Source organism: Podarcis cretensis (genome assembly GCF_951804945.1).
Source record: "Podarcis cretensis genome assembly, chromosome: 3".
Classification (NCBI taxonomy): Eukaryota; Metazoa; Chordata; class Lepidosauria; order Squamata; family Lacertidae; genus Podarcis; species Podarcis cretensis.
In genome coordinates, this window is record NC_137172.1 from 4,910,377 (window position 1) to 4,924,164 (window position 13,788).

At 45.3% G+C, this 13,788-nt stretch overlaps 1 protein-coding gene and 1 long non-coding RNA gene across 3 annotated transcripts in view; one reads left to right on the forward strand and one right to left on the reverse strand.

Annotated features, from left to right (window-relative positions):
* LOC307211971 overlaps nucleotides 1-13,788 on the forward strand; it is a 202,371-nt gene that overhangs the window by 90,714 nt on the left and 97,869 nt on the right. The gene's annotated exons all lie outside the window — the stretch shown is intronic.
* The window catches only part of KIF13B (kinesin family member 13B), a 203,807-nt gene that overhangs the window by 72,867 nt on the left and 117,152 nt on the right, over nucleotides 1-13,788 (reverse strand). For both annotated transcript variants that reach the window (XM_079968398.1, XM_079968397.1), the window contains exons 19-23: nucleotides 12,485-12,631; nucleotides 10,943-11,092; nucleotides 9,975-10,103; nucleotides 6,130-6,300; nucleotides 4,666-4,823 (exon numbers count right to left, since the gene is read on the reverse strand). In XM_079968398.1, coding sequence (XP_079824524.1) covers nucleotides 4,666-4,823; nucleotides 6,130-6,300; nucleotides 9,975-10,103; nucleotides 10,943-11,092; nucleotides 12,485-12,631 — 755 coding nt within the window. The remainder of the gene's footprint in view (nucleotides 1-4,665; nucleotides 4,824-6,129; nucleotides 6,301-9,974; nucleotides 10,104-10,942; nucleotides 11,093-12,484; nucleotides 12,632-13,788) is intronic.

The window sequence follows — 13,788 nt, forward strand, 5'->3', positions numbered from 1 at the left end:
TGGGGAGCCTGGCCAGTCTTTTGTAATGATAAATTCTTAGTTCCTGGGCCAGGTCACAGGCTCACACCCTATTCATATCTTAAATGTGCCCTTAAGACAGGATTTGTGAGGAAAGAGACAATGGGGAGGTTTCCCACTTTGACCTTGCAGAGAAAACATTGGCTCAGTTTGGGAATCAAAATGGCTCCAGGCTGGTCTTCCTGTGCTGATCTATGTACGTGCTTGGTTGGTACACTTATCAACATTAAAAGGTAAAGGTAAAGGTACCCCTGCCCGTACGGGCCAGTCTTGACAGACTCTGGGGTTGTGCGCCCATCTCACTTAAGAGGCCAGGGGCCAGCGCTGTCCGGAGACACTTCCGGGTCACGTGGCCAGCGTGACATCGCTGCTCTGGCCAGAGCCAGAGCCAGAGCCGCACACGGAAACGCCGTTTACCTTCCCGCTGGTAAGCGGTCCCTATTTATCTACTTGCACCCGGAGGTGCTTTCGAACTGCTAGGTTGGCAGGCGCTGGGACCGAGCAGCGGGAGCGCACCCCGCCGCAGGGATTCGAACCGCCGACCTTTCGATCGGCAAGCCCTAGGCGCTGAGGCTTTAACCCACAGCGCCACCTGCGTCCCAACATTAAAGGTAAAGGTAAAGGTACCCCTGCCCGTACGGGCCAGTCTTGACAGACTCTGGGGTTGTGCGCCCATCTCACTTAAGAGGCCAGGGGCTGATCTATGTATGTGCTTGGTTGGTACACTTATCAACATATATATCTAAGACCTCAAAATTCCTATCACAGTACAATGGGCCTTTCGCCTGATCCAGCAGAGCTCAAGCTTCTTATACTCAATTTCTGATCTGGCGGAGTAATATCAAGCATGCATTTCTGCTGTTTGTAACAGGATCACAACCTTTTTAGCAAGGCCGTGGTGGTGCATGAGATGGAGAGGAGGATGTTTGTTTTTGAGGTCTTTTTCTTTTTTTCTTTCTTTCTTTGTTTTCTTTCTTTCTTTTATTTCTTTGTATATTGATGTGTGCATGCTTATGCAATATCAAAACAAAAATTATATAAAAAAGAGAGAGATGAAGAGGAAGGTCTCATCATCATCAGAGAAACCCTCCTCTTTATGATGAGATGAAAAAGCTCCTTAAATTAACGTTTTCAAAGAAGCCAGAAGCATTTCTACTTGGAATTCTGGGCATTGATATCCCGAAAAATATAAGAGAAATCTTTTTATATGCAACAGCCGCTGCCCAGTTATTAATTGCGTCAAACTGGAAAGGGGAAAAAGTACCAACGGTAAGGGAATGGCAGAATAAGTTATTAAGACTACACAGAAATGGCTAAATTGACAAACAGATTAAGCGGAAATACAAAACAATTATTTACGCAAAAATGGGGTATGTTCCAGAAAAAGTAAAACTGATAATGATAGTAATAACAACCTTAAATAATTATAACGTTAAATATTGATTTAAACTTGTACTTGCAAATGCTCTTTTCTTTTACTTTCTAGCTAAACAAAAATAAACTGAAGTAAAAATCCAATAAACTACGGTAAATTATATCAAAACAGACTTCCCGTCATTTTCCGATGTAAGTTATATTTACAACACTGAATGTACTTCTACTTCTTACCTTACTCTTACTATAATTTCTAGTTCTTTCTTATAACACATCGTACCGTTTTTCCTTATTGAATAGTATTTGATTTAAACAAGGGTCATTCCAACGCTGCCGTAGATGTTATATCGTGTTATATTTTTGTAGGTGCTTCTTTGTACATGTACTTAAGATTGTGTATGGATATCAATTAATACTAATAAAATTTTTAAAAGAAAAAAAGGAAGAAGAGGATGGTATCGGGGCAACAGGAGAGGGAGCTTCGAAGAAGGGAAGAGAGTACCGTATTTTTCGCTCTATAAGACGCACCAGACCACAAAACGCACCTAGTTTTTGGAGGAGGAAAACGAAGAAAAAAAATATTCTGAATCCCAGAAGCCAGAACAGCAAGAGGGATCGCTGCGCAGCGAACGCAGCGATCCCCCTTGCTGTTCTGGCTTCTGGGACAGCTGCGCAGCCTGCATTCGCCCCATAAGACGCACACACATTTCCCCTTACTTTTTAGGAGGGAAAAAGTGAGTCTTACAGAGCAAAAAATACGGTAGTTGCCAGTGCCAGATCTACAGAACAATCCATCTTCTTTTTATATGGTATCCCAAAAAGCTTTAATCTTGGAACATGTCCATATATAATGAATTGAAAAAGATATTTAAGTATAATTTCAGCAAAAAACCAGAGGCTTTCCTGTTGGGGTTAATTGAGGAAATCCAAATGAAAGATGTAAATTTGTTCATGTATGCAGCAATGGCCGCAAGAATACTCCTGGCCCAGAAATGGAAGCAACAAGAACTCCCCACATTGGAAGATTGTCCAGTAAAGATGGTCGAATACGTGCAGCTGGCGAAGATGACGGGGAAGATTCGGAATCGCTATGATGATTTGTCCCAAAAGGACTGGGGCAAATTTATACTCTATATGAAAGAAAATTGCAAAGAACTGAATATGTTTGTAGGTTTAAGCTGAAATGTTTGGTACAGTGGTGCCCCGCAAGACGAATGCCTCGCAAGACGGAAAACCCGCTAGACAAAAGAGTTTTCCGTTTTGGAGGTGCTTCGCAAAACGAATTTCCTATGGGCTTGCTTCGCAAGACGAAAATGTCTTGCGAGTTCCTGCGGGTTTTTTCCCCTCCCCCCCCTTTTTCTAAGCCGCTAAGCCGCTTATCCGCTAAACCGCTAAAAGCCGCTAAGCCGCTAATAGCGCTAATCCGCTAAGCCGCTAATGGGCTTGCTTCGCAAGACGAAAAAACCGCTAGACGAAGAGACTCACGGAACGGATTCTTTTCGTCTTGCGAGGCACCACTGTAATGGGAAATTAAGGAGCTGATTTACTTATAAGTAGGTGATTGTTAAAAGATTAATTTAAGGTAAACAAGTGAATTTAGGAATGTGGAGAAATTGGTAATCAGATATGGATGTCTGCTAGAGGGAAGGAAGGAGGTTGATGCTTTATTTAAGCAATGTCTTAAGTCATGAATTATTATTTTTTGATATTGAAATGTAAGACAATATGGAAAACTTAATAAAAATTATATTTTAAAAAAAAGAACAATCCATCTTCTTGGTCAGCAACCATGGTCTCCTATAGATGCAGTTGCAAGCGAACAAACAAATGTGTGAATGCTTGGGTTTGCAGAAGACAGTTGGGTAAAATACTTTGTATGTGCTCAGAAGTTAATTGCACTGTGTGTGAGCTGTGAGGGGGTGTTGGGAATCTGAATACGTGCAGCTACCCACACAGAGTCAATTAGGGTTTGGCACACAGCCAAAAGCTCATGTGAAGGAGTATGTCTGCCTGGTGATAACAGAGGCATGGAGACAGCTCCCTGATTGGTCAAGCTCTCTCAAGGGAGTGATAATTAATGGCCTACTAACTGTTAGTTCAGTGGTTCAGTGTGTCAGTGTAGGAGTTGTGAGTCGTGTCAGAGAGAGCTAGCAAAAGATCAGTGTTCTGTTCCTGTAAGTAGTCCACTGTATATAATAAACACCTAACTACAAGTTCCTGGTTCCTGCTTCATCTATCCTGTCTGGAGCCAAGTCTCCAATTGCTTCCATGGATTCTGCGTATACTCTGCTAGGTCGGCTAAGGTCCTGCAACTAGTCGGAAAGTTGTGAAACACCAATAGGTTTTGCCAATAGTTACTTCCTTGGCTGACCCAAGGATCCAGTTTTACAAGAGATCTCCTTCCTTTCCACTTAAAGGTACCCCTGCCCGTACGGGCCAGTCGTGACCGACTCTAGGGTTGCGCGCTCATCTCGCTCAAGAGGCCGGGAGCCAGCGCTGTCCGGAGACACTTCCGGGTCACATGGCCAGCGTGACGAAGCTGCAACTGGCGAGCCAGCACCAGTGCTGCACACGGAAACGCCGTTTACCTTCCCGCTATAAAGCGGTACCTATTTATCTACTTGCTCTCTGACGTGCTTTCGAACTGCTAGGGGGGCAGGAGCCGGGACCGAAAGACGGGAGCTCACCCCGTTGCGGGGATTCGAACCGCCGACCATACGATCGGCAAGTCCTAGGCACTGAGGTTTTACCCACAGCGCCACCTGTGTCCCTTCCTTTCCACTTTAAAGGTAAAGGTAAAGGTACCCCTGCCCGTAAGGGCCAGTCTTGACAGACTTTAGGGTTGTGCGCTCATCTCACTCTAGAGGCCAGGAGCCAGCGCTGTCCGCAGACACTTCCGGGTCATGTGGCCAATGTGACGAAGCTGCTCTGGCGAGCCAGCGTAGCACACGGAAACACCGTTTACCTTCCCGCTAGTAAGCGGTCCCTATTTATCTACTTGCACCCGGGGGTGCTTTCGAACTGCTAGGTTGGCAGGCGCTGGGACCGAGCAACGGGAGCGCACCCCGCCGCGGGGATTCGAACCGCTGACCATGCGATCGGCAAGTCCTAGGCGCTGAGGTTTTACCCACAGCGCCACCCGCGTCCACTTACCCTCCCGCTAATCCTGCAGAGGATTATATAGGATGTACGAAGCAGCTAGCTCTGTGCTCCATTGCTAAGACCCACAAAAAGAGCATCTGTTGTGAAGAAGCACCTTTGCATCTCTCTCACCTGTCTCGGAGGCTTCGCGTTTTGGCCTGGATAATCCCCAAATCCCACAGCGCCGGGTTTTTGCGGGGGTCGCACGCCTTGTGCCCATAAACTTCGATGGCCAAAGCACCGTCAGAAAGATACTCCATGAAATCCTCAGTGATGTTGACGGAGAATTCCTAGGTCACAGAAAAGGGAGAACAATTGCAGCGCTTCAGATTTAGTCTCTGTTCCACGGATACATGAAGCCTGCAAAAAAATAAGACGCTAGAAAAGTTTCGACTGTGCAAAGTCAAGAATTGTGCCCAGGAATGCTTGAAATCAACAGCTCAGAGATGCAAAAATTTACAGGAAGCTCGAATCAGTATGACCTAACTGTTTTGAGCTTTGCTTTGAGATTCCTTTGAATTTAGAGCAATTAGGATTTCCACCCCCCTTAAAAAGTACAGTGGTGCCTTGGTAATCAAATGCTGAAAACCCAGAAGTAAGTGTTCCGGTTTTCAAACATTTTTCGGAAGCCAAACGTCAAATGCGGCTGTTGGCTGTTGTTTCTGGGGCACCTGCACCAATCAGAAGCTGAGCCTTTTTGAACATTTTGGAAGTCAAATGGACTTCTGGAACAGATTAAGTTTGGGGCTTTTGTTTTTGCTATTTATTTTGAGTTTTTGAGGCTTTTCCGGTTAATTTGTCTTTGTGGTTGCGGAAATGTATTAAAGCCCCCCATCCAAACAATGACTATCATCAGTGCAGGAAAGGATTTTTTTTTTCATTTTTATCATCTACAATAGTGTTTTATTTATTTTATAGTTCAGTACATTGATTATTAGGGACGCGGGTGGTGCTGTGGGTTAAATCACAGAGCCTAGGACTTGCCGGTCAGAAGGTCAGCGGTTTGAATCCCCGCGACGGGGTGAGCTCCCATTGCTCAGTCCCAGCTCCTGCCAACCTAGCAGTTGAAAAGGACGTCAAAGTGCAAGTAGATAAATAGGTACCACTCCGGCTGGAAGGTAAACGGCGTTTCCGTGCGCTGCTCTGGTTCGCCAGAAGCGGCTTAGTCGTGCTGGCAACATGACCCGGAAGCTGTATGCTGGCTCCCTCGGCCAATAAAGCGAGATGAGCGCCGCAACGCTCAGGAGTCCCTTTACCTTTACATTGATTATTGCTTTCATTTTATGGATCAATGGTCTCATTAGATCATAAAATTCATGTTAAATTGCTGTTTTAGAGGTTGTTTTTAAAAGTCTGGAACGGATTAATCCGTTTTGCATTACTTTCTATGGGAAAGCGCATCTTGGTTTTGGAACGCTTTGGTTTTGGAACAGACTTCCAGAACGGATTACGTTTGAGAACCAAGGTACCACTGTAAGCCACTCCTCTGCTCTGTACAGTTTTCACCAGAAGGCACCAAGGCGCAGGCAACAGATACTCCCACAGCGTAAAAGCCCTCACTTTGTCCGCAGGGACTAAAAGCAGAAGCAAAATTACATTGCAGTGATCGAAGACCACCATGCCCCGCGGCTCCTTGCTGACGGGAGACAGAGAGGGGTCCACTTCCGGGGCCACTGTCACGGGTTCCATCTGATCCCAGAAGGAATACTTGCAGAAGACAAAGTTGGAGAGGTGTTGCGGCAAGCCAGTAGCCTGAAGAATTTTGATCTAGGAGGAAGCAAACACACACACACGGAGTCATGTTCCAACTGTGCAATTACACAGCAAGTTTTAAATCACATCTTTTTTGCTCCATAAGACGCACCTGACCACAAGACGCTCCAGAGGTCCCTTTACCTTTTTATCCCATGAAATAGATATGGATGATAACGCAGAATGAAAATCCCCACTAGGGGTCACTGAATGACCAGTTTGGGGGAAGGCACAGCTGGGGTTTGTTTTATTGGGGGGGGGGGCAGACCCAAAGGATTTTCCCCTGGCTGTCTTGATGCGCACCTACTTCCCGTATGGAGTTCTATACAACTGGCACATTGCTCCAAACAATAATGTTTCATATCGGATTCCACTGGAACTGCTCACAGCTCAGACTGCTGCTGTTGTGATCTCATCCAGTGACCAGGGAACAGTCAAGAGGGACATTTCTGGTTAGTTTCCTGGATATCCTTGCAGTTTTGCCGGGTTCCCTGATGGCCCATCTAGCCCTGTATCCTGTTTCCAACGGAGGACAGTCAGGCGCATTCACAAAGTCCTCATGTGAGGCGTGGAAAAAGGACGGTGCTCTTCTAATGCAACATCCGCATGCGCGTTCATTTTAATTTTTTTGTTTCATAAAAGGGATACAGCGCTCAAAGTGGTTTTCAAAAAGGATCAAGCAATAAAATGGCCACTAAGGAAAATCAAGAAGCAGTTTGAGGCGTTGGAAAAGTTAAAATGAGAAGCTAGAAACATTCATACCAGCCTAAAATAACAAGGGACTGAAAATGGGCAGGTTTGTCTAATACGGTGAAGGTGCCTGCTTGGGATCAGGAGGCAAGGAGATGTCAAGGAAATAAACAACTATCTGACTTTTAGAAGACATCTGAAGGCAGCCCTGTTTAGGGAAGTTTCTAATGTTTGAGGTTCTATCGTGTTTTTAATATTCTGCTGGGAGCCGCCCAGAGTGGCTGGGGAAACTCAGCCAGGTGGGCGGGGTATAAATAAATAAATTATTATTATTATTATTATTATTATTATTATTATTAGTATTATTATTATTATTATTATTACAGTGGTACCTCGGGTTACATACACTTCAGGTTACATATGCTTCATGTTACAGACTCTGCTAACCCAGAAACAGTACCTCGGGTTAAGAACTTTGCTTCAGGATGAGAACAGAAATCGCGTGGTGGTGGCGTGGTGGTAGTGGGAGGCCCCATTAGCTAAAGTGGTGCTTCAGGTTAAGAACAGTTTCAGGTTAAGAATGGACCTCCAGAACGAATTAAGTACTTAACCTGAGGTACCACTGTATTATTCTTTCAAAGGGTTGCTGCCACATTAAAAGATTGAGTTCTGACCAACATGGAAGGGGCATCATGTGGCACCTGGACCTATTGAAGCAGTCGAGTGGGCACATATGGGCAGTGCCAGATTTATGTATAAGCTAAACAAGCTACAGTGGTGCCCCGCAAGATGAATGCCTCGCAAGGCGGAAAACCCGCTAGACGAAAGGGTTTTCCGTTTTGGAGGTGCTTCGCAAAACGAATTTCCTATGGGCTTGCTTCGCAAGGCGAAAATGTCTTGCGAGTTCCTGCGGGTTTTTTCCCCCTCCCCCCCTTTTTCTAAGCCGCTTATCAGCTGATCCGCTAAGCCGCTTATCAGCTGATCCGCTAAGCCGCTTATCAGCTGATCCGCTAAACTGCTAAGCCGCTTATCAGCTGATCCGCTAAGCCGCTTATCAGCTGATCCGCTAAGCCGCTTATCAGCTGATCCGCTAAGCCGCTAAGCTGCTTAACAGCTGATCTGCTAAGCTGCTTATCGGCTGATCCGCTAAGCCGCTAAACAGCTGATCCGCTAAGCCGCTTATCAGCTGATCCGCTAAGCCCCTAAGCCGCTAATAGCACTAATCCGCTAAGCCGCTAATGGGCTTGCTTCGCAAGACGAAAAAACCGCAAGACGAAGAGACTCGCGGAACGGATTCTTTTCATCTTGCAAGGCACCACTGTATAGCTTTGTGTCCCACTCTCTTGAGGGCCCCCAAAAAAGTTAAAGGAAAAAAACCTGGATGTACATTTCCAAACTATAAGATAGAAAACAAATCCTGTGATGTAAGTCATGGACCCCGCCTGCCAGCCTGCTCCCTATAATATCCCTGGTTTGCTCCTTTCTATATACAGGGTGCCTACATTCTGCTATTTATAATCATTAGTAGTTTGCATCATATATTTACACCTATTATTTTTCATGTTATAGCAAGTTTCTAGAGACTAGATTATGAGTCTTTGGAAATTGTGTTTCTAAAGGAACTTTTGTCATTGCCAAATGCCAAGGTGTTTGCATTATTAAGTTTCTTATGAATAAAAAATCATTTTACGTTACAGCTTAATTATTTCACTATTAATATACCTTTTCTTAATTGTATTTCACTATTAACATACTTCTTCTTAATTGTATTTCACTATTAACATACGTCTTCTTAATTGTATAGTATTTCACTATTAATATACTTCTTCCTAACTGTATTTCAGTTCAACAATTATTGATAAAATACATATGTGCAAATGGCTTTAGATACCTACTAGGTCCGTAAATGACCATACATCATACAGTGGTACCTCTGGTTGCGAACGGGATCCGTTCCAGAGCCCCATTCGCAACATGAGCAGAACGCAACCTGCGTCTGTGTGTCTGCGCATGCGTGGCTCGCAATTCGCCGCTTCTGTGCATTAGGTCATTTTGAGCATCCGCGCATGCGTGAGCGGCGAAACCCGGAAGTAACCCTTTCCGGTACTTCCGGGTCTCCGCGGGACACAACCTGAAAAGATTTAACCTGAAGCAAACATAACAAGAGGTGTGACTGTATATTCAACACAAAAAACACTGGAAGACACAAGATTCACCCACCCAGGAAGAATGGCAGATGAAGGTGATGGACTATATGGAATTGGCGGAAATGACTGGCAGAATCCGAGACCAAGGAGAAGAGTTGGTGGAAGAAGATTGGAAGAAATTTAAAGTTTATTTACAGAAACATTGTAAAATTAAGGAATATTAGAAGGATGTTGGAATGAAGTTATGTGGTTTTAGCAGAAATGATATAAAGGATTAAGTAAAAATGGATAGTTAATTGGTGAAAGAAGAGAGTGTAAAATTACAGTATGTTAAGACAAATTATTGGGATAAAAACAAAGATGGAAAGGATTTGCTGAAATATCTAATTGAATCAGAATACAAAAAAGGGAGGTGTGAGGAGGTCAAGGAAATAAGCAAATGGAAAATAAGTTATGGGAAGGTTTGATTTGTTTTTTTTTCTTTTCTTTTTTTCTTAATTGTTTGTATTTTTCTGGGGGTTTTTTTGCTTGTATGTATTCATGGTCTTGTTTTTTCTTGCTTAATCTAGTGTTTTCTGTTGTTATTTTTTAAAACTGGAATAAATATTATTATTATTATTTTTTAAAAAAATATTCAACACAAAAACAGCGCCAATTTGTTGTTGACAAAGGACAGCTGGACATATAAAGGGTCCGTTACCTTCAGTAGCTTAGAGCCCCATCAAACCTAAATCCGGCCCTGCATATGGGTCACCTACGTTGCCTCTGTAGCTATCAGACAGCTAGTTGCCCATTTTCTGTGCCTAGGTGCTTCCCAAAAGGAAGCGGGGAGCACTGTCTCTGCAAACTCACCATGCACGCCAACTTGTGCTCCTGCAGGTCGTTCTCACCGAATCCTTCCATGCCGTCCTCTCCTCCTGCGATGCGCTCCCCAATCTCACCGCTCACCCGCACAACTTCGACGTGGAGCCGCCCGGCCACCTGTAAGGGGGGGAATAAAAACGCCAGGGTCACGGACCGGCCAGATGGATGCCGAGGAGTGGCGGGAGGCTGACCGGCCAGGGAGCTGCCCCTGACCCCCACTTTGACACCCAGGAGGGGGAGATTTTTAGGAACCCAAAATAAAAATGCAACCCAAGACAAACCGTACACTATTTCTATGCAAAGTCCCAGAATGCCAAGAGGCGCCACCAGTAACTACAGAGAGTGTGTGGATGGTCCGGGAATCAGCATGTTTTTACATGAGTAGAATGTGTCCTTTTATTTAAAACACATCACTGGGTTATTTGTGGGGCCTGCCTGGTGTGTTTACATGAGGAGAATGTGTGCTTTTATTTAAAATGCATCTCTGGGTTATTTGTAGGGCCTGCCTGGTGTTTTTACATGAGTAGAATGTGTCCTTTTATTTAAAATGCATCTCTGGGTTATTTGTGGGGCATATGAATTCGTTCATTATTTTTTTGCAAAATATACTCCAGCCCCCCACAAGGTCTGAGGGATGGTGTACTGGCCCATGGCTGAAAAAATTTGCTGACCCCTGTCCTAGAGCGTGGGTGGGCAAACTAAGGCCCGGGGGCCGGATCCAGCCCAACTGCCTTCTAAATCCAGCTCACGGATAGTCCGGGAATCAGCGTGTTTTTACATGAGTAGAATGTGTCCTTTTATTTCAAATGCACCTCTGGGTTGTTTGTGGGGCATAGGAATTCGTTCTTTTTTCTTTTTTTCAAAATATAGTCCGGCCCCCACAAGGTCTGAGGGACAGGGGACCGGCCCCCTGCTGAAAAAGTTTGCTGGGCTTAGGTCACCCAGGAGAAACCCACCTCTCCTTTCTGATTGATGATGGGCACAGCGTACTGCAGCTTCACATCGTAGAAGAGGGACTCGAGGAAGACGTTCGCCACGCCGATGAGGCTGTGGTTCTCCTGCTCGTCATAGAAAGGATCCGCTCGCCGAAAATACAACCTCATGACCTGGATTCGTGAAAGGGAGACAAGCGGCAAAGCCCTATGGTGACCAGATCCACAGACAGTTGCCATGGCACTATCTCACAAGATTGAGAACGGCGAATCTCGCTTTCTATTCCACCTTTCCTCCCTGGGTAACCCAGGGTAGCTACACAACTTTGAAAATGAAAGCGGTATGGATGTACTATTTCACAAAAAAGCATCTCTGTCCATGCTGGCAGGGGCCATGTGGTCCAAAATATCTGGAGAAAGAGTACGGCTGACCTTTGTATACAATAATAATAATCAAAGAACCTCTTTTGGGCTTCTGGGATGGAAAGGAAAATGAATGAATTTGTGGTGCCTGGATTGAACATCAGCTAGCAGTGGGAAGAATAACTAGATATTACTCTGGATTGAACACTGGACTACAGTGGTACCTCTGGTTAAAAACTTAATTTGTTTCGGAGGTCCATTCTTAACCTGAAACTGTACTTAACCTGAAGCACCACTTTAGCAAATGGGGCCTCCCGCTGCCGCCGCACGATTTCTGTTCTCATCCTGAAGCAAAGTTATTATCCCAAGGTACTATTTCTGGGTTGGCAGAGTCTGTAACCTGAAGCGTCTGTAACCTGAGGTACCACTGTATTATGAGGAGCTCTTGTAGGTACAACTGACAGAAGTCACTTTTTACTCATCTCTTTCTTTCCCTTTATTCTATCATTTTTATATATTTGCTTGTTTGATTTCTTCTTCATTTTCTTTCTTATTCGTTGTCTTGTTTCTGTTTTTTTACCGTTATGTTGAAAAGCTTTATTAAAACTATATCTGGTCCATGGGGTCACAAAGAGTCGGACACGACTAAACCAGTGTTTCCCAACCTTGTGCCTCCAGCTGTTTTTGAACTACAACTCCCATCATCCCTGACTAGCAAGACCAGTGGCAAGGGATGATGGGAATTGTAGTCCAAAAACAGCTGGAGGCACAAGGTTGGGAAACACTGGACTAAACGACTAAACAACAACAACAACAACAACAACATATCCATGGTTGGGGGAGGCTGCCCCAAGGCCACACCTCATACAGCCTTTCCAAACACCTGAGTCGTCGTCCCCGGGTGTTGCTGAGACTACAACTCCCATCAGCCCCAGCCAGCGTCGCCCAATGGATGGTGGGAATTGTAGTCCAACAACATCCGGGGGAATGTCAGGAATCGCTGACCTAGCGCACCCACGGCAGGGGCGAGATTTGAACTGGGAGCCTTCCTAACATTCTCTCACGCTGCGACGCCACACCCCGGGGATGAGGAACCAATGTTGTGGAACTCCAGCTCTCATCATATCTGGCCACTGGTGGGAACTGTAGTCCGAGGGACCTAGAGAACCGTTCTGCTACTCAGGAGAAGCGGCGGCTCCCTACCAGGTTGTCTTCCTCGCAGTCCTTCCATTCTTGATAGAGCTCCCTCATGTCTACCAGCCGATTCTCCAGCTTCTCCAGCGACCAGATCTGCTTGCCTTTCCCTTTCCTCCGAACTTGGATGGCCGGCTCACTAAGGACGGCACCTCGCTACAGGGGAAGAAAGGACGAAGGAGGAGATTGGGGCGGGGAGCAGAAATAAAACATCAAGGTAAAAATCAACTTGGGAATGCGAATGGAATTTCCTTTAAAACACAAAGCAAACTCACTCATAATGTACGCAAAGAGCAGCTAGAACTGGAATGTTTCCATGTTGCAGGCAACAGAAGTATTGCACACGATGGAGAAGATACTTGATCCCTTATCTAGTTCATAAATTGTTAAGGAAACAACCCCAAAGAGGTTTATGAAGAGAATACATATCGTGAACCAGTAGGCTGAACCGAAGGCAAACGGCAGCTTGTTAAGATGAAAGCCTTTGATAGCTTAACCTCTTTATTTTTCAAGAAAACCCCTATACAGCGATACCTTAGTTTACATAAGTCTTGGTTTGCATACGCTTTGGATTACAAACAAGTCAAACCCAGAACTGCATGTCCTGGTTTGCAATCATTTTTTGGATTACAGCCCATTTTATTTTGGATTACGAACAAAAAAATTTTTGGAGGCCTCATTGGCGAAAGCGCGCCTTGGATTACAATCTGTTTTGGTTTACAAACGGACCTCCGGAACGGATTATGGTTGTAAACCAAGGTACCACTGTACAGTTTTATTAGGTCCAGTCGTGGCCGACTCTGGGGTTGCAGTGCTCATCTCGCTTTATTGGCTGAGGGAGCCGGCATACAGCTTCCGGGTCATGTGGCCAGCATGACTAAGGCGCTTCTGGAGAACCAGAGCAGCACACGGAAACGCCGTTTACCTTCCCGCCGGAGTGGTACCTATTGATCTACTTGCACTTTGACATGCTTTTGAACTGCTAGGTTGGCAGGAGCAGGGACCGAGCAACGGGAGCTCACCCCGTTGTGGGGATTCAAACCGCCGACCTTCTGATCGGCAAGTCCTAGGCTCTGTGGTTTAACCCACAGCACCACCCACGTCCCTGTACAGTGTTATACTGTACCCCATACAGTGATACCTTGGGTTTTGGACCTAATCCATTCCGGAAGACCGTAGACTTCCGAAACGTACAAAAACTGAGGCGCAAAGGGCTGTCTGCAAATGCAATGGAGAAAATTGGGGGGAAACTCATAGAATCATAGAGTTGGAAGAGACCACAAGGGCCATCGAGTCCAACCCCCTGCCAAGCA